Source organism: Ochotona curzoniae, unplaced genomic scaffold, assembly GCF_017591425.1.
Source record: "Ochotona curzoniae isolate NIBS_2020 unplaced genomic scaffold, NIBS_Ocur_1.0 scaffold_274, whole genome shotgun sequence".
Taxonomy (NCBI): Eukaryota; Metazoa; Chordata; class Mammalia; order Lagomorpha; family Ochotonidae; genus Ochotona; species Ochotona curzoniae.
The window spans coordinates 5,945,946-5,959,459 of record NW_024467101.1 but is presented as its reverse complement, the minus strand read 5'-3'; the positions used below and the strand labels follow the sequence as shown (position 1 = coordinate 5,959,459).

Below are 13,514 nucleotides of genomic sequence, written 5' to 3'. Positions count from 1 at the left end.
CTGCACCCACATGGGAGACCTGGAAGAGACTCCTGGCTTCAGATCGGCTCAGCTCTGACTTGCAGCCACTTGGGGAGTGAATCAGTAGATGGAAGATCTTCCTCTCTGTCTCTCCTCCCCTCTTATATCTAACTTTCCAATTAAAATAACAAATATTTAAAATAAATAAAACCTAAGTCACTGAGTAGACATTGAATCTTATTATTTTGAATTTTGAATTATGTGGTACAATTTTATATAGGTTGGGATTCCCCCCAAAACTCCCACCCAACAGATTTTCCCCATTTTACTACAGTGGTGTAGTCCTTCATAAGGAATCATAATCCTATCAGTCTCTTTGAGTAGACATTAAAAAAAAAATCCTATTCAGGCATGGCCTACCCAGGTGGACACTGCAGTCTTGAGGTGCTGCTGGATCCCTGAAGCCCACTGTGCTGGCATCTGTGTGCTGGGCCAGAGGGTGAGGTGTTCCAAGGTCATACCCAGATGTAGGTGAATTGGGGTGCAGGGTAGCAGGCAGTCTTTGGATGTGTCCTGATGGATCATGCCTCATTCTCTGTGTGTGTGAACAGCAGTCACAGCCCTTGCTGGGTGAGAACTCTTGCTTGCCCTGTAGATACCGGCCTGTGTAACCAGGACCTGCCATCAGCTCCCAAGGCAGTCCCTCATTGCGAATCCCTTCATCGCTCTCCTTCCGTCTCTGCCCCCCTACTTGGGTGTGACTGGTGGAAACTGTGGTCCTAGAAGTGGTTTCAAAGGCAGAGACTATCAAGGAGGGGTTTTCTGGAGCGCTTCTTGAGTCTGATCAAGCTTAAAAGCATTGGTGGCTTTGTTTGCAGGGGTGAAGGGGGCTGTGGCGGTCTACTGTATGGTACAGCAGCAGAAACTCAATTATTTATTAAACATTTATTTATTTATTTATTTCATTGGAAAATCAGATTTACAGAGAGCAGGAAAGACAAAGATCTGTCTGCTGATTCACTTCCCAAGTAGCCACAAAGGCTAGAGCTGAGCTGATCTGAAGCCAGCAGCCAGAAGCTTCTTCCAGGTCTCCCATGCAGATGCAGGGTCCCAAGGCTTTGGGCCATCCTCGACTGCTTTCCCAGGCCACAGGCAGAGAGCTGGGTGGGAACTGGGGCCGCCAGAATATGAACCAACTCCCATATGGGATCCCGGCACGTTCCAGGTGAGGACTTTAGCCATGAGGCTTCCGTGCCAGGCCCCTGAATAGGATGTTTAAAATTTACTTGAATTTATTGGAAAAGCATGGAGATAACAGACAGATCTTTCAATAGCTAGCTCACATTCCAAATATCCATTATAAGTTATCAGGGCTGGGCCCAGGCTGCATTGGAAGCAGTGCCAGGATGTGAACGCAGGCGCTTGCATACAGCGTGTGGGTGTCCCAAGCAGGAGTTGTACTGAATGCCCACTGGACATTAGTTCTTAATTTGAGGTGAAATTCGCATCACAGCAAATGAAACATGTTTACGGTATGCAAATCAGGCAGTGGTATTTGGCATGTGGCAATGTACTGCAAGCATCCCCTCCTTTTAGCCTTGAAGGAAGCCTTGCACCTGCTAAGCAGTTCCTCTCCCTGTCTCCTTGGCTCTGTGCAGGCATTTTCAAACCAATGTGGATAGCCAACATTCAGGCAGCAGCCAGTAGACGGGCAGGCAAGAGCAGAACCAGCTACTCTTTCAGCACATTGGGGCGGTAGTTAGGCTTGAGAGCTTCGGCCAGTTCCCGAGCGTACATCTCATACCTGCCGGTCATCTGAAAGAAAGAAAAGTGGGTAGATGTCAGAGGCTCCTCACTTCCTGGCCACCACCTCCTGCCACTGGGGGGCAGCCACGGGCCAGGAACGCGTCAAGGTAGACTGGGTGGACTCAGCTGTGTGACCTCTCCGGGCAGCAGCCCGTGGTGGTGGTGCTGTGGTGGCCAAGTTCGCAGACACTCGGAGGGTTCACACGCCTGCCGTGACCTCTGTGAATTGTGTAGAAGGTGTGGCCTGCCCCCAAGGCAGGAAGGAGGGGGAAAGGTCAGCTACCGTCCGTCCAGCACCACCACAGAGGAGCAGCTGACAGCCCCAGGGAAGGGACCAATCCGCTCCGAAACACCAGGATTTGAACCCGGGTCTCCTAGCTGAGACTGGAGGTCAGTCCATGTCTTATGGCATCTGTCCCTGGACACGGTCAGCCTGCCTGGACCCTGGCATGCTCTACCGCCCTAATCCTTGCCAGATCCTCCTCACCCGTCCCAGTGAGGATGGGAACACATTGGTGATCATTCCCCGTGATGCTGGTGAGGAACTGGCATGGTATCTGGCATGAAATCTATTTATTTTTTATTGGAAAGGCAGATTTACAGAGAGAAGGAGAGACAGAAAGATCTTCCATATGCTGGTTCACTCCCCCTGGGGCGACAACAGCTGGAGCTGAGTTGATCTAAAGCCAAGAGCCAGGAGCTTCCTCCAGGTCTCCCACACAGGTGCAGGGTCCCAAGGCTTTGGGCTGTCCTTGACTGCTTCCCCAGGCCACAGGTAGGGAGCTGGATGGGAAGTGGAGTAGCTAGAACATGAACTGGTGCCCATATGGGATCCTGGCCTATGCAAAGTGAGAATTTAGCCAAGTCACTGTATGATCCCTCAAATATACATAGAAATATGTATACAAATTTGTATTTGGTGGTGTAACCCTTTGGACCACAGCATCAGCACCCTCTTATTGGTTTTCCATGAACATTTTAGAGCACGCTCCGTCTGCTGGACACCAGTTCAAGAGACTCCTGAGCTACAGGCTCTCCTGGCCATGGCTACACAGATCCCATCGTAGGAGGCCAGGCCCCCCATACTCCCGGCATCAGAGGGCCAACCAGTTTCCAAGGCAGTAGGAGTCTCTCCCTTCCTAACCTACTGGCGCACTTCAGGTCTGGGAGCACTAGGTCAAGCCCAGCCCAAGTTCCATTTCTCCAGCGTGACCCATTTCCCACTATTGTCGGGGCCCAGACGGTGGAGCCTGGCAGCGGGCAGAGCCAGACACGCGCCATTTATCTTGTGTTAAGTGCAAAGGCCTGGAAAGGAAAAAAGGATTAGAGAAGCCAAGCTACTCTATTCTCTGGACAAATGAAATTGAGATTAATTTGTGAGAAGGCGCCCAGAATCGAAATCAGATGAAAGGAGGATTTATCAAGGCTTGCCTGCCGGCTAGTCAGTACTCCTGACCCACCTGTCCTCGGCTGACTGCCCAGCCTGGGAGGAGGAGGTGGGGGCCAGGCCCTCTGTGGGTGCGGGGTGGGAGTGGGAGTAGGGAAAAGCTCGGGGACCCACCTTGAAGTTCCAGATGTCATTCATCTGCCGGCAGAGGTTGAGGTCGAGCTCGGCAACCAGCAGTCCGTCCCGGTTCCGGGAGAGCCCTGGGGTCCGGCTGCTGTCGGGGCCCGCCACGTAGCTGGAGCCATAAAAGTGACCAAAATCCTTGTGCGCTGGAAGGGAGGAAGATGAAAAAAGCACATGTGAGTTTGCGTTGGTTGCAGCGTGGGCTCTGCAGATGTGGGACACCCCAGAGGGACACCCAGGAGGTGGCGTCCCTGCTCCCTGAAGTCTGACAAAGGCACGGATGGGGTTGAGGGGTGCCAAAGAGCCTGTTTCATGTCACAGGAAGCCACTGCAAAGGCCACCTGCGTTCCTCCTCTCTACCCCTGTTCCTGGAAGAATTTTTAAGTGTCACCCTGCTGCCTGGGGAGAGGTGTTAGCTCTTCACGCTCAACCACCTACAAGGCCCCAAGAAGGCCTGATGATTCAGGGGCTTCCTGTGTCAACCACTTCCTGTGCCAACTGGGTCCCCTCCCTCTCCCTTCACTGCTGGGTGGGGGGTTGTAAGCTCCCCCCAACTCCTACCCTCCAGAGGTGTGGGCACAGGGGCAGGGGCCCAGGACCCTCATTCTCCTGCACCTCTGTTTGCAGGAAGTTGGGGTGCCCTTCTGGGGGGCCTGGAGGGGAGAACTGCAGCCATGCCGCCCTCCCCCGACTCTCTCCCCTTAGTTTGAGCGGTGTCTACTCAGCCCCTTCCAACCCTGGCCTGCGAGGCGGAGGGGTGGGCCTGAGCTAAGGTGGTCAAAATGAGGTAGTAGACTCTAGAAATGCCAGGCTGCTGGTGCCCACGGCACAGTGGGGGTGGGGACAGAAAAAGGAGTGGGCAGGGTAGTCTGCCAGCTGAGTGGAGGTCCCACACAGCTTTTTTTTTTTTTTTTTGGTGGACAGGGGGTTCCCATCATTTCCACACCCATCCAGGGTAAGGGTGGATCCTGATCTGTGTACTCTTAGATGCGGCAGTGGTGGGCACAGCTGGAGACTGTGCTGAGCCACACCCCAGCCCGGCCCTGCCTCCTCCTGGGTGCCAGGAGTGCAGATGTGGGCATAAGGGAAACACACAGCCTGCCCATAGGAAGCCCACGGCGCAGGGGAGGGCGGGACACTCCCAGAACTGACCCTTCTTTCCATCTCCAGAGGTGAACTCATTCGGGAAGTGCTCCTGCAAAGACAGACGGAGGTCAGTGACCTGTAGGTGGCGCCACCACCATGTTCGTGCCTCGCGGCGCGGTCCAGGCCAGGATCCATGAGAAGGCAAAGATACAGGGGCTGTGGATGGCATCTGAGGTTGGGCTTGCCTCAACACTTTACCTGGTCCAGCCCCTGCTGTTGCAGCCATTTGAGGGAGTGAGCCAGATGGATGGAAGACCTATCTCTGTCTGGAATTCTGTCTTCCAAACAAATACATCTCTAACGAATAGAACCGACTTCATGTGGAACCCTTGGTTATCTTGGACTGGTCTGAATGCTTTCCTTTGAGTGGGCTTGGGACTTGGTGGATGACAGAAAGGGAGGAGGGTTACAGATGTTCAAGTGCGGAGTGTCTGGTGGACAGAATAGCTCAGGGCATGGGGGTCACATCAACGGGACCAAGATAAGAAACTGGATATTCGCAGGAGACAGTTAAGTAACAATCCCTTCAGGATGATTTAGAGATGAAATTGGAACGAGAGAGGGGAGGGTACAGCAGCATTGTCAAATGAGGGTCGATCAAGTCAGCTTCCGCCTCTCTGCCCCCCTGGGTTCTCTGGGCTTGAAGCAGGCATGGGAGGGAGCGAGCAGAAGAGGAGGCGTGACAATCCTACAGCCAGGGCCAAGGGAGACTGACCTCGCCCACGCGGTTGATGGCACATGTGAAGCAGTGGTTGGCGATGGCTGCGTTTCTGGCTTCGATCGGCCACAGCGACTCACTGTAAGAGAGGCATAGGAGGAAGCAGGTTGTGACATGCCATGGGAGTCTGGGTCCCAAGCTGGGCCTCTGTGGCTGGCCTACCTGGGCTAAAGGGATGGGTACAGCCATGGGGGAATCACTGTGCCAGTGGCCCATGGCTGAAGCCCCAGCAGTCTCCCGGTGAGGGGGTTGCTATGGGGTAGAAGCCATGTGGTTGTGGACTATTGGAGGAGGCAGGCAGATGGCCTCGGATCCTGTTTGTGCCTCAGTTTCCTTTGGTGAGACTTCCGCAAGACTGGGACTAAAGACTGGGAGGGCCTTTACTACTGGCATTTCATGAGTTTTTTGGCGGGTCCAAAACCAGCCACTTTCTCACCTTGTTCCATTTCCCTCCTTCCTGGGACCCTCCTGCAGGGCAGGGTGGGGCAGGGCCGAGTCACTCATCGACCCTGTGGAAGGGATCTGCCAGCTCACATAGCTTGTGGAGGCCTGTGATGGCCAAATCTGGGCTTCCGTGCCCTGCTGGGACCCTCCTGATACTGCCTTAAGACATAGCAGCCAAACACAGGGAGCAGAGTTCAGGCTAAGCAAACAGAATTTACTGGAGCTGGCACGGTGGCACAGCATACAATCCTCCACCTGTGACACTGGCATCCCTTATGGGTGACAGCCGGTGTCTCAGTTGCTCCTCTTCCCATCTAGCTCCGTGTTCATGTGCTTGGGAAAGCAGCAGAGGATGACCCAAAGCCTTGGGACCCTGAACCCACATGGGAGACCTGCAAGAAGCTCCTGGCTTTGGATCAACTCAGCTCTGGCTGTTGCGGCCATTTTGGGGAGTGAACCAGCAGATGGAAGATCTCTCTGTTTTTCCTTCTCTCTGTAAATCTATCTTTCAAATAAGAACAAATAAATCTGGGGGGGAAAAAAAAGATAACCAGAATATACCAAAAAAAAAAAAAAAAGGTAGGAAGGTAGGTAGCCAGGCAAGGAATGATTCTGCAGCGATGTCCTTTAAGTTGAGCTGTAACAACAGGACTTCTCACTCCCCTTTTTTGAATTCTGCATCCCAGGAGGCATTTGCTGATTCTCTAACTGGCCAGGGTAAGAGGGTTGTCCAGGGAGGAGGTGCCCCTCGCCAGGCCCGGCTGAGCTGTGAGCCTTCCAAAGCATGGTGGTAGTGATTGGTGGGGCCAACCCTGACCCTGTGACACATGGAAGGCAGCGGGGCCCCTCTGGTCACTGAGGCGTTCTTTGTCTGAACCACGTTGCCTGCATCTGTGCTGACAGGTGTAACGCCCGCTCGGAGGCAGCTGAGCATCTGGGAGCTAAACACCTTGGAAATTTTCCCTTTCCTGCAGTGTGCACCTGGCTTCAACCGGGGTGTGGGTGGAGGGGGTGCGTGCTTGTCACCAAGCCCGATTCTCAGCAGGATTCACACGTGGGTTTTCTCTGGGGTGGTGGGGAGAGGGAAAAAAAAAAAGAAAAATCACACACTTGATAGCATGGAGGAAGGGGCGGGTGCATTCGGCTGCTTTTCCACCCCTCCCTGGCTGCTCAACCAAGCTGAACAAAACTTTGAAGATTTTCACAGAAACACACCTCCTAAGTGACATTTTTTTGTTTTGTTTTGTTTTCCCTAGGAATTCAATAGACGCTTGAGGGGCCCCGATGCTGTGAAACATCACTCCTGCGACACTCCCACGAGGAGTGTCAAACCCTCGACCTGGTGACAAGATTGATGGCATCTCATCAATGCTACCGCTGGGCAGCAGGGAGAGAGGGGGAGGTTAGTGAGAGCCCGGCCAGTGTGTGCGGGAATGGCGGAGTGTCCAATGGGAGAATGGGACGTTTGCCATATTCCCAGTGAAGTGTATACAAACTCCTAAAAATAATTGTGGTGGGAAGTCAAAAGGCAGCTGGGGCGGGAGGGGGGCTGGGGGCTGGGGAGGACTGGGACAGTCACTTCCACATCAGTGAACACAGGAGGCAGGAATTGTTTGGGCCACAAGGGACGCGTCCTGAGGCTGTGGCGATGACTCAATTAATCAAACAACACTGCGATTCCTTTGTGTGTTGGGGAATACGGGGCCCGGCAGTCTGTCTGCCTCAGCGCACACACGCAGAAGTGTGTCTGGCCCGCTGATACAAAGGGGTTGAGGATGCCAGAGGAGGGACTGCATGGTTGTGAAAGCTGTGATCGGAGGCTGGTATCTGGCTCCTGGCAGCCGGCTCAGCTCCGTGCTGACAAATGCAATGAATTGTGCAAACCGCTGTATTCTGGTACGGCTGTTAGGGTGCTGCTGGGGAGCCCGCTCCCCTCATCAAAGTGCCTGGGGTTTGAATCTCAGCTCGATTTCCAATCCAACTCCTTGCTAACATGCATCCTGAAAAGTAGTAGAGGATGGCTTTGGGTCCCTTCCACCCAGGCGAGTAAGCCACAACTGAGTTCTGATGCTCCTGGCTTCAGCTCGGGGCCCAACCATGCTGTTGGGGGCATGTGGAGAGTGAACCAATTTCTCTCTCTCTCTCCCTAACCCTTCAAACAAAATGAATATTTTTGAAAAATTGAAAAAAAGAGACTCTCTTGTTCTTGTAAGAATATCAGAAAACCACCCAGAAGCCTAGCATCCTCGTGAACCACCCCCTGTCATTCTCCCACACTTCCTGGTCTGATCTTTGTCAGAAAAGGGGTTGGGGACAAAAAAGATCCCATTGAGTTTTTCATCTTTCTGGACGCATTTTCTCAGGGCTCTAGGCTCCTGTTGCGATGGCTAATGAGTCTTTATAATCCCCTGAGAGAGGTGGGCGGATTTATTCAATTTATTTATTTGGAAAGGCAGATCTACAGAAAAGAGAGATGAAAGATCTTCCATCTGCTGGTTCACTCCCCAAGTGGCCACAACGACCAGAGCTGAGCCGATCCAAAGCCAGGAGCTTCTTGCAGGTCTCCCACGCAGGTGCAGGTCCCAAGGCTTTGGGTGATCTTCCTCTGCTTTCCCAGGCCACAAGTAGGGAGTTGGACGGGAAATGGAGCAGCAGGGACGCGAACCAATGCCCATACAGGATCTTGGCAGATGCAAGACGAGGATTTAGCCACTAGGCTGTCACGCTGGGCCCCGAGATTTCTTTAACTCTTGCATTTCTCTCTGGCTACCAGTCCTTCTGTTATAGACAAAACTGGCTGAAAAACACCCTAATAAGCATGGCCTTGCCCTCCCTGCTCAGGTCAGCCCCGCACCCCAAAACGGGCCACTGTTTGGGGACTATCAGTCTGTGGTCAAAAGGCCTGCACCTTTAGGAGCTCATGAGAGATAGCTTGGAAGCCAAGGCTTGGCTAAGACAGGAAAACCGGGTCACCTCTCCAATCAGCCTGACAGGCTGCTGGAGACACAAGGCTGCCCAGCCCTGGCTGTTATGGGCATTTGGGGGAGTAAGCCGGCATTTGGGGGAGTAAGCCGGCAGATGGGAGCATGCTCCATCACCTTTGCCTTTCCAATAAGTGAATAAATAAATAGTTCAAAAAAGATATGCCTGAGGTCTGACATGCAGGTTAAGCTACCACCTGCACTACTGGCATCCCACATGGGTGCATGTTTGAGTCCCTGGCTGCTCCATTGCCAGTCCAGCTCCCTGCTTAGGCACCTGGGAAAGCAGCAGATATGACTCAAGTGCTTGGGCCCCTGCACCTACTGGAATACCCAGAAGAACTTTCTGGCTCCTGGCTTTGGTCTGGCCCAGCCCTGGTCATGGTGGCAATGAGGGAATGGAAGAGACTCTGTCTTTCTCTGTCTTTCCCTTTGCCTAACTCAGCCTTTCAAAAAAATAATAAAAATAAATCCATATTTATTTAAAAACTGATATGCATGGATTTTAAAAATGTTTACACCAAAAGAGAGTCTTTTAATTCCCCCTATCCAGGAATCATTCTGAATTTGAAAACTAGAGACAGGGGTCCCCCATCCTCTGGCTCACTCCCCACAAATGCCCATAACAGGCAAAGCCAGGAGCTGGGAATTCAATCTGGGTCTCCCATGCAGGTGGCAGAGCCCCAATTCCCTGAACCAACATCACCTGCCAGTTCCCAGGGTATGAATTAACACAGAAACCTAGAATCTGCAGCGAAGCTGGGATTCAAACCCAGGCACTCTAGGCAACATGGGTTTGGGCTACCTAAGTAACAGCCTAACTGCTGACAGCCTAGACACCTGCCCCTCCCAAGGACCTTCTGAAGGCCCCTTGTAAAGGTCATATGTCTGACATTTAGAAGCATTCATTTTACGAGAGGTGTGTGGGTGGACAGAGAACTCAAGGCTGCCCATTCTAGATACCTCCTCCACGTAGGGACCAGGGCAGTCCTACGCCTGGTCTGCTGGGACCCTCTCAGGTACAGCCAGGATCAGAGAGTGAAAGTCAGCACTTAACTTCCTGCTTTGGAGGAAGTGAACTGGGGAGGAGAATATTTGCATATAAATTCATAGGGCTCAGTTACTGCTTATGATGCAAAACAGGAAACTACCCAATGGGGGAGGGAAAGAGGCAGAAGCATAGTCAAAGAAGGCTATCTCAGCTCATTGGTTGCCCTTTTGGGGTGCAGGCCCTGAGGGTTTTATCCAGGAGTTGCAAGGATCCCCAGCTCCCACCACTGCCCTAGCCCTGCCTGGCCCAGAGCCCTAGCCCTGCCTGGCCCTGTTGAGAGATAAGGCTGACACTGAAACTCCTACCATTAGGGGTTAAAAAGAAAATGCTGAGGTCAGCACCATGCTATGCCACATGTGTTATGCCAGCATCCCATATGGGTGCCAGTTCATGTCTTAGCTGCTCTACTTCCAATCCAGTTCCCTGGTAGTGGCTCAGCAAAGCAGCAGAAGATGGCCTAAGGACTTGGACCCCTATATCTACATGGGAGACCCGGAAAAAGATCCTTGGTTCTGGCTCTTGGCTTTGGATTAGCTCTGCTCTTGCCATTGCGGTCATCTAGGGAGTGACCCAGCAAATGCAAATCTGACCTCTTTTTGCAAACTGGCCTTCAAATACAAATAAAGTCAATCTCATAGTAAAAGAGGAAAGACTTTGAAAAAGTTTTAGAAAGATGTTATAGCCAGTGCTGATCTGTCTGTTCTGCTTCTGATCCAGCCCCTAACACACACACACACACACACCACCACCACCACCACCACCACCACCACCATCACCACCACCACCACCACCATCACCACCACCACCACCACCATCACCCCCCCACCACTATCCCCCCATCCAAGATGGAGCTTCCTGAATCCTGAGCAGTAAAGCGAAGGACAGGACAGGGCAGGGCAAGGCAGAGGGGAAGGGAAGGCACTTAGCTCAGATGGATGGTTTTCAGGGAAGCAGCTCTTGCGAGGCAGCAGCAGGAATACCTGGGACTGTAATTCTTTTCACCAGGAAGCTGGCTAAATGGACAACATACAACCCCAATGTCCCAAACCTGTCTGCTACTCAGTCTACTCAGCCCACTTGGGAGCTCCCCAGCCTGGCCTTGGGCCCCGGAGGTGGCCCCAGGACACACCCTCCCCAGCTTCTGCCCACCGAGTGACCTGAGCGCCCCAATGGTGGCCGACGGGTTGAAGATGATCTCGGCCCCGTTGAGGCTGTACATGAGCCAGTTGAGGGGGTGGTGGCGTCCGTAGCAGATGTTCACAGCGATCTTCCCCCACTGTGTCTGGAACACGGGGTGGCCCAGATTCCCCTCCATGTAGTAGGTTGACTGGAAAACAAAGAGCCACTCCTGTTGGTCTCTTGGAGCTGTCAAATGTCCTCTCCCTTAGACTTGGTGGACAAAAATGAAATGGCGCCAGTCGTGGAAAAGGCAACACTCTTGGGGTGTGCTACCTTAGGGGCCCACCATTTCAGTATGAGGGGGAAAAGATACAAAAAGTCAGTCAACCTTAAGGGGAAATCTCTCTGCAGCCTTCATGCACAGTCTCTTGTGATAAGCTGAAAATTCCCAAAGCAAGTTTCTAGAATGTTTCAAGGATAAAAGGACAGTCAGGTTTTAAGCATGGGACAACTGAAGGCAGAGGTCCGCCCAACATCCTCCCACCACAGGTCCTACACCAGAGGGTAGGTCCGGGCGACAGGGGAGGCATCCAGAGCGCCCTCCCCTGCTCAGAAAAGCAAACTGCCACTGGAATGGACGCATGGCCCGCCCAACTAAGTCCTGAACTGAGCGCAGTAGGCACAACCTGAAGGTGCTCTCTCTCTACACAACACCCTGGGCAGCCTAGATTTCTCCTGATTTAGGATTTCTGTGTGTGTGTGTGTATGTGTGTGGTCCCGGAGCACAGTGAGTAAAACTACTGTCGGCAATGCCAGAACCCGTATGGATGCCAGTTCGAGTCTCAGCTGTTCCACTTCTGATCCAGCTCCCTGCTAACGTGCCTAGGAAAGCAGCAGAGGATGGCCCACGTCCTTGGGCACCTGCCGCCCACATCAGAGGCCCAAATGAAGCTCCCGGATTCTGATTCTGGATGGGCCCAGCTCCGGCTGTTACAGACATTTGGGGAGAGTGAACCAGTAGATCAGCAGATGGAAGATCTTTCTCCCTCTCTCTGTAATCCTTCCTTTCTTTTTCTTTTCTTTCTTTCTTTTCTAAGATTTATTTATTTTTATTGCAAAGTCAGATATACAGAGAGGAGGAGAGAAAGAGAAAGATCTTCCATCAGATGATTCACTCCCTAAGCAGCCACAACAGCCAGTGCTACGCCGATCCGAAGCCAGGAGTCAGGAACTTACTCCAGGTCTCCTATGCTGAAGCAGCTGGAATTAGAACCAGCGCCTATATGAGACTCTGGGCGCGTTCAAAGCAAGGACTTCAGCTGCTAGGCTACCACACCAGGCCCTGTAATCCTTTCTAATTAATAGATGTTTATCTAGTTTATCTGTCTATCTATGTACCTAATCTATCTAAAAACAAGGACTGCCCAGCGCAAGCAGATGGGCAGTTGGGATCCATCCTCCTCCTGTGTGGGGGGAGAGGCAGACACTGGGAAATCAAATTCTCAGGGGCAGCCCTGAGGGAGGTTAGAGGGCAAGTTGGAGACCCAGTCAGATCGCTACCAGGGGCCTGTTAAAGCTTGCTTCCACCCACTTCAAAACTGGCAGCCAGGGCCAAGCAATCTCCCCGGGCAGAGTTGGGGTGGGCAGGAGGAGGAATGGTGGTGGTGCATGTAGTGGACACTGCAGCAGGTACTGCTGTGCTGAGTCCAGCCTGGTGCTGTCTGCAGGGTGCTAAATATTATTGGCCGGGTAAACAGGTTGGGGGCTCGCCCGCCAGTCCACCCCCCTCCAGCTGTAACTAAGCAGCACTGGGTTTGGCTTTGTCCTGGGGGAGCCCTGACGGGCGCTTGCAGCCTGTTTGCTCACACATCCAAAGAGCCTGGGAGTGGCTGGGACCCGTGAGCAGGGAGGAAAGGAGGCCACAGGAAGAGGGACGTTATGGACAATGGTGCTTATTGCAAATCAAGTTCAGGTTCAAAATCTTAGACACTGGGTAGAGCTCGTGTCTCTCCTCCAAAGGGCACCCATGGAGGGTCAGGACCCATCCATCCTACCAGCCTCCCTGACTTCTGCCCTGATCCTAGGCCTGAGACCCCCCAGTGCAAACACACACACACACACACACGGCAAACCTCTAGAATAAGGGCTGAACTGCCAGGCTGGGTGCTCAGAGCCAGAATGCGGCCCCGGGAACCATTGTACTTTAAAGCACGGTTGGTCTTGGCTTTCATTAGTACGCCCCTTACTTTGAAAAAGAATGTCAAATTACCCTGATCCCATCACTCAACATTCTAGACACGTAGGAGGGCACTGTACAGAGTTCACAGAGAAATGACAATCAGATACATTTTTTTTGGTACAAAAATGCTTAAAATCCATTCTTCACAATATACATTTTACATGAACTCGAAAAAACTATCTGAAAGGCAGAGTGAAAGAGAGAGAGAGAGACAGAGAATTTTTCATCTCCTAGTTCACTCATCAAATCAGATCAGCCATGGCTTTGCCAGGCTGAAGCCAAGAGCCAGAAATGCCATCTGGCCTCCCACCTGGATGGCAGGCACTCGAGGACCTGGGCTCTCCTTTGCTGCTTTCCCAGGCACATTAGCAGGGAACTGCAGGGGAAGCTGAAGAGCTGCATATGGGATGCAGGCATTCTAGGCGGAGGCTTAATGAGCTGTGCTACAACCCCTGCTTTGTGAAGATCCTGGAAGGCAC

The 13,514-nt window shown here is 52.6% G+C and overlaps 1 protein-coding gene across 1 annotated transcript in view; it reads right to left on the bottom strand.

Moving 5' to 3' along the window:
• Positions 1 to 1,481: 1,481 nt before the first annotated feature.
• The window catches only part of UPB1 (beta-ureidopropionase 1), a 34,426-nt gene continuing 22,393 nt past the window's right edge, over positions 1,482 to 13,514 (bottom strand). The window contains exons 6-10 of the mRNA XM_041003843.1: positions 10,835 to 11,004; positions 5,199 to 5,280; positions 4,490 to 4,532; positions 3,329 to 3,483; positions 1,482 to 1,776 (exon numbers count right to left, since the gene is read on the bottom strand). Coding sequence (XP_040859777.1) covers positions 1,693 to 1,776; positions 3,329 to 3,483; positions 4,490 to 4,532; positions 5,199 to 5,280; positions 10,835 to 11,004 — 534 coding nt within the window. The 3' untranslated portion in view covers positions 1,482 to 1,692. The remainder of the gene's footprint in view (positions 1,777 to 3,328; positions 3,484 to 4,489; positions 4,533 to 5,198; positions 5,281 to 10,834; positions 11,005 to 13,514) is intronic.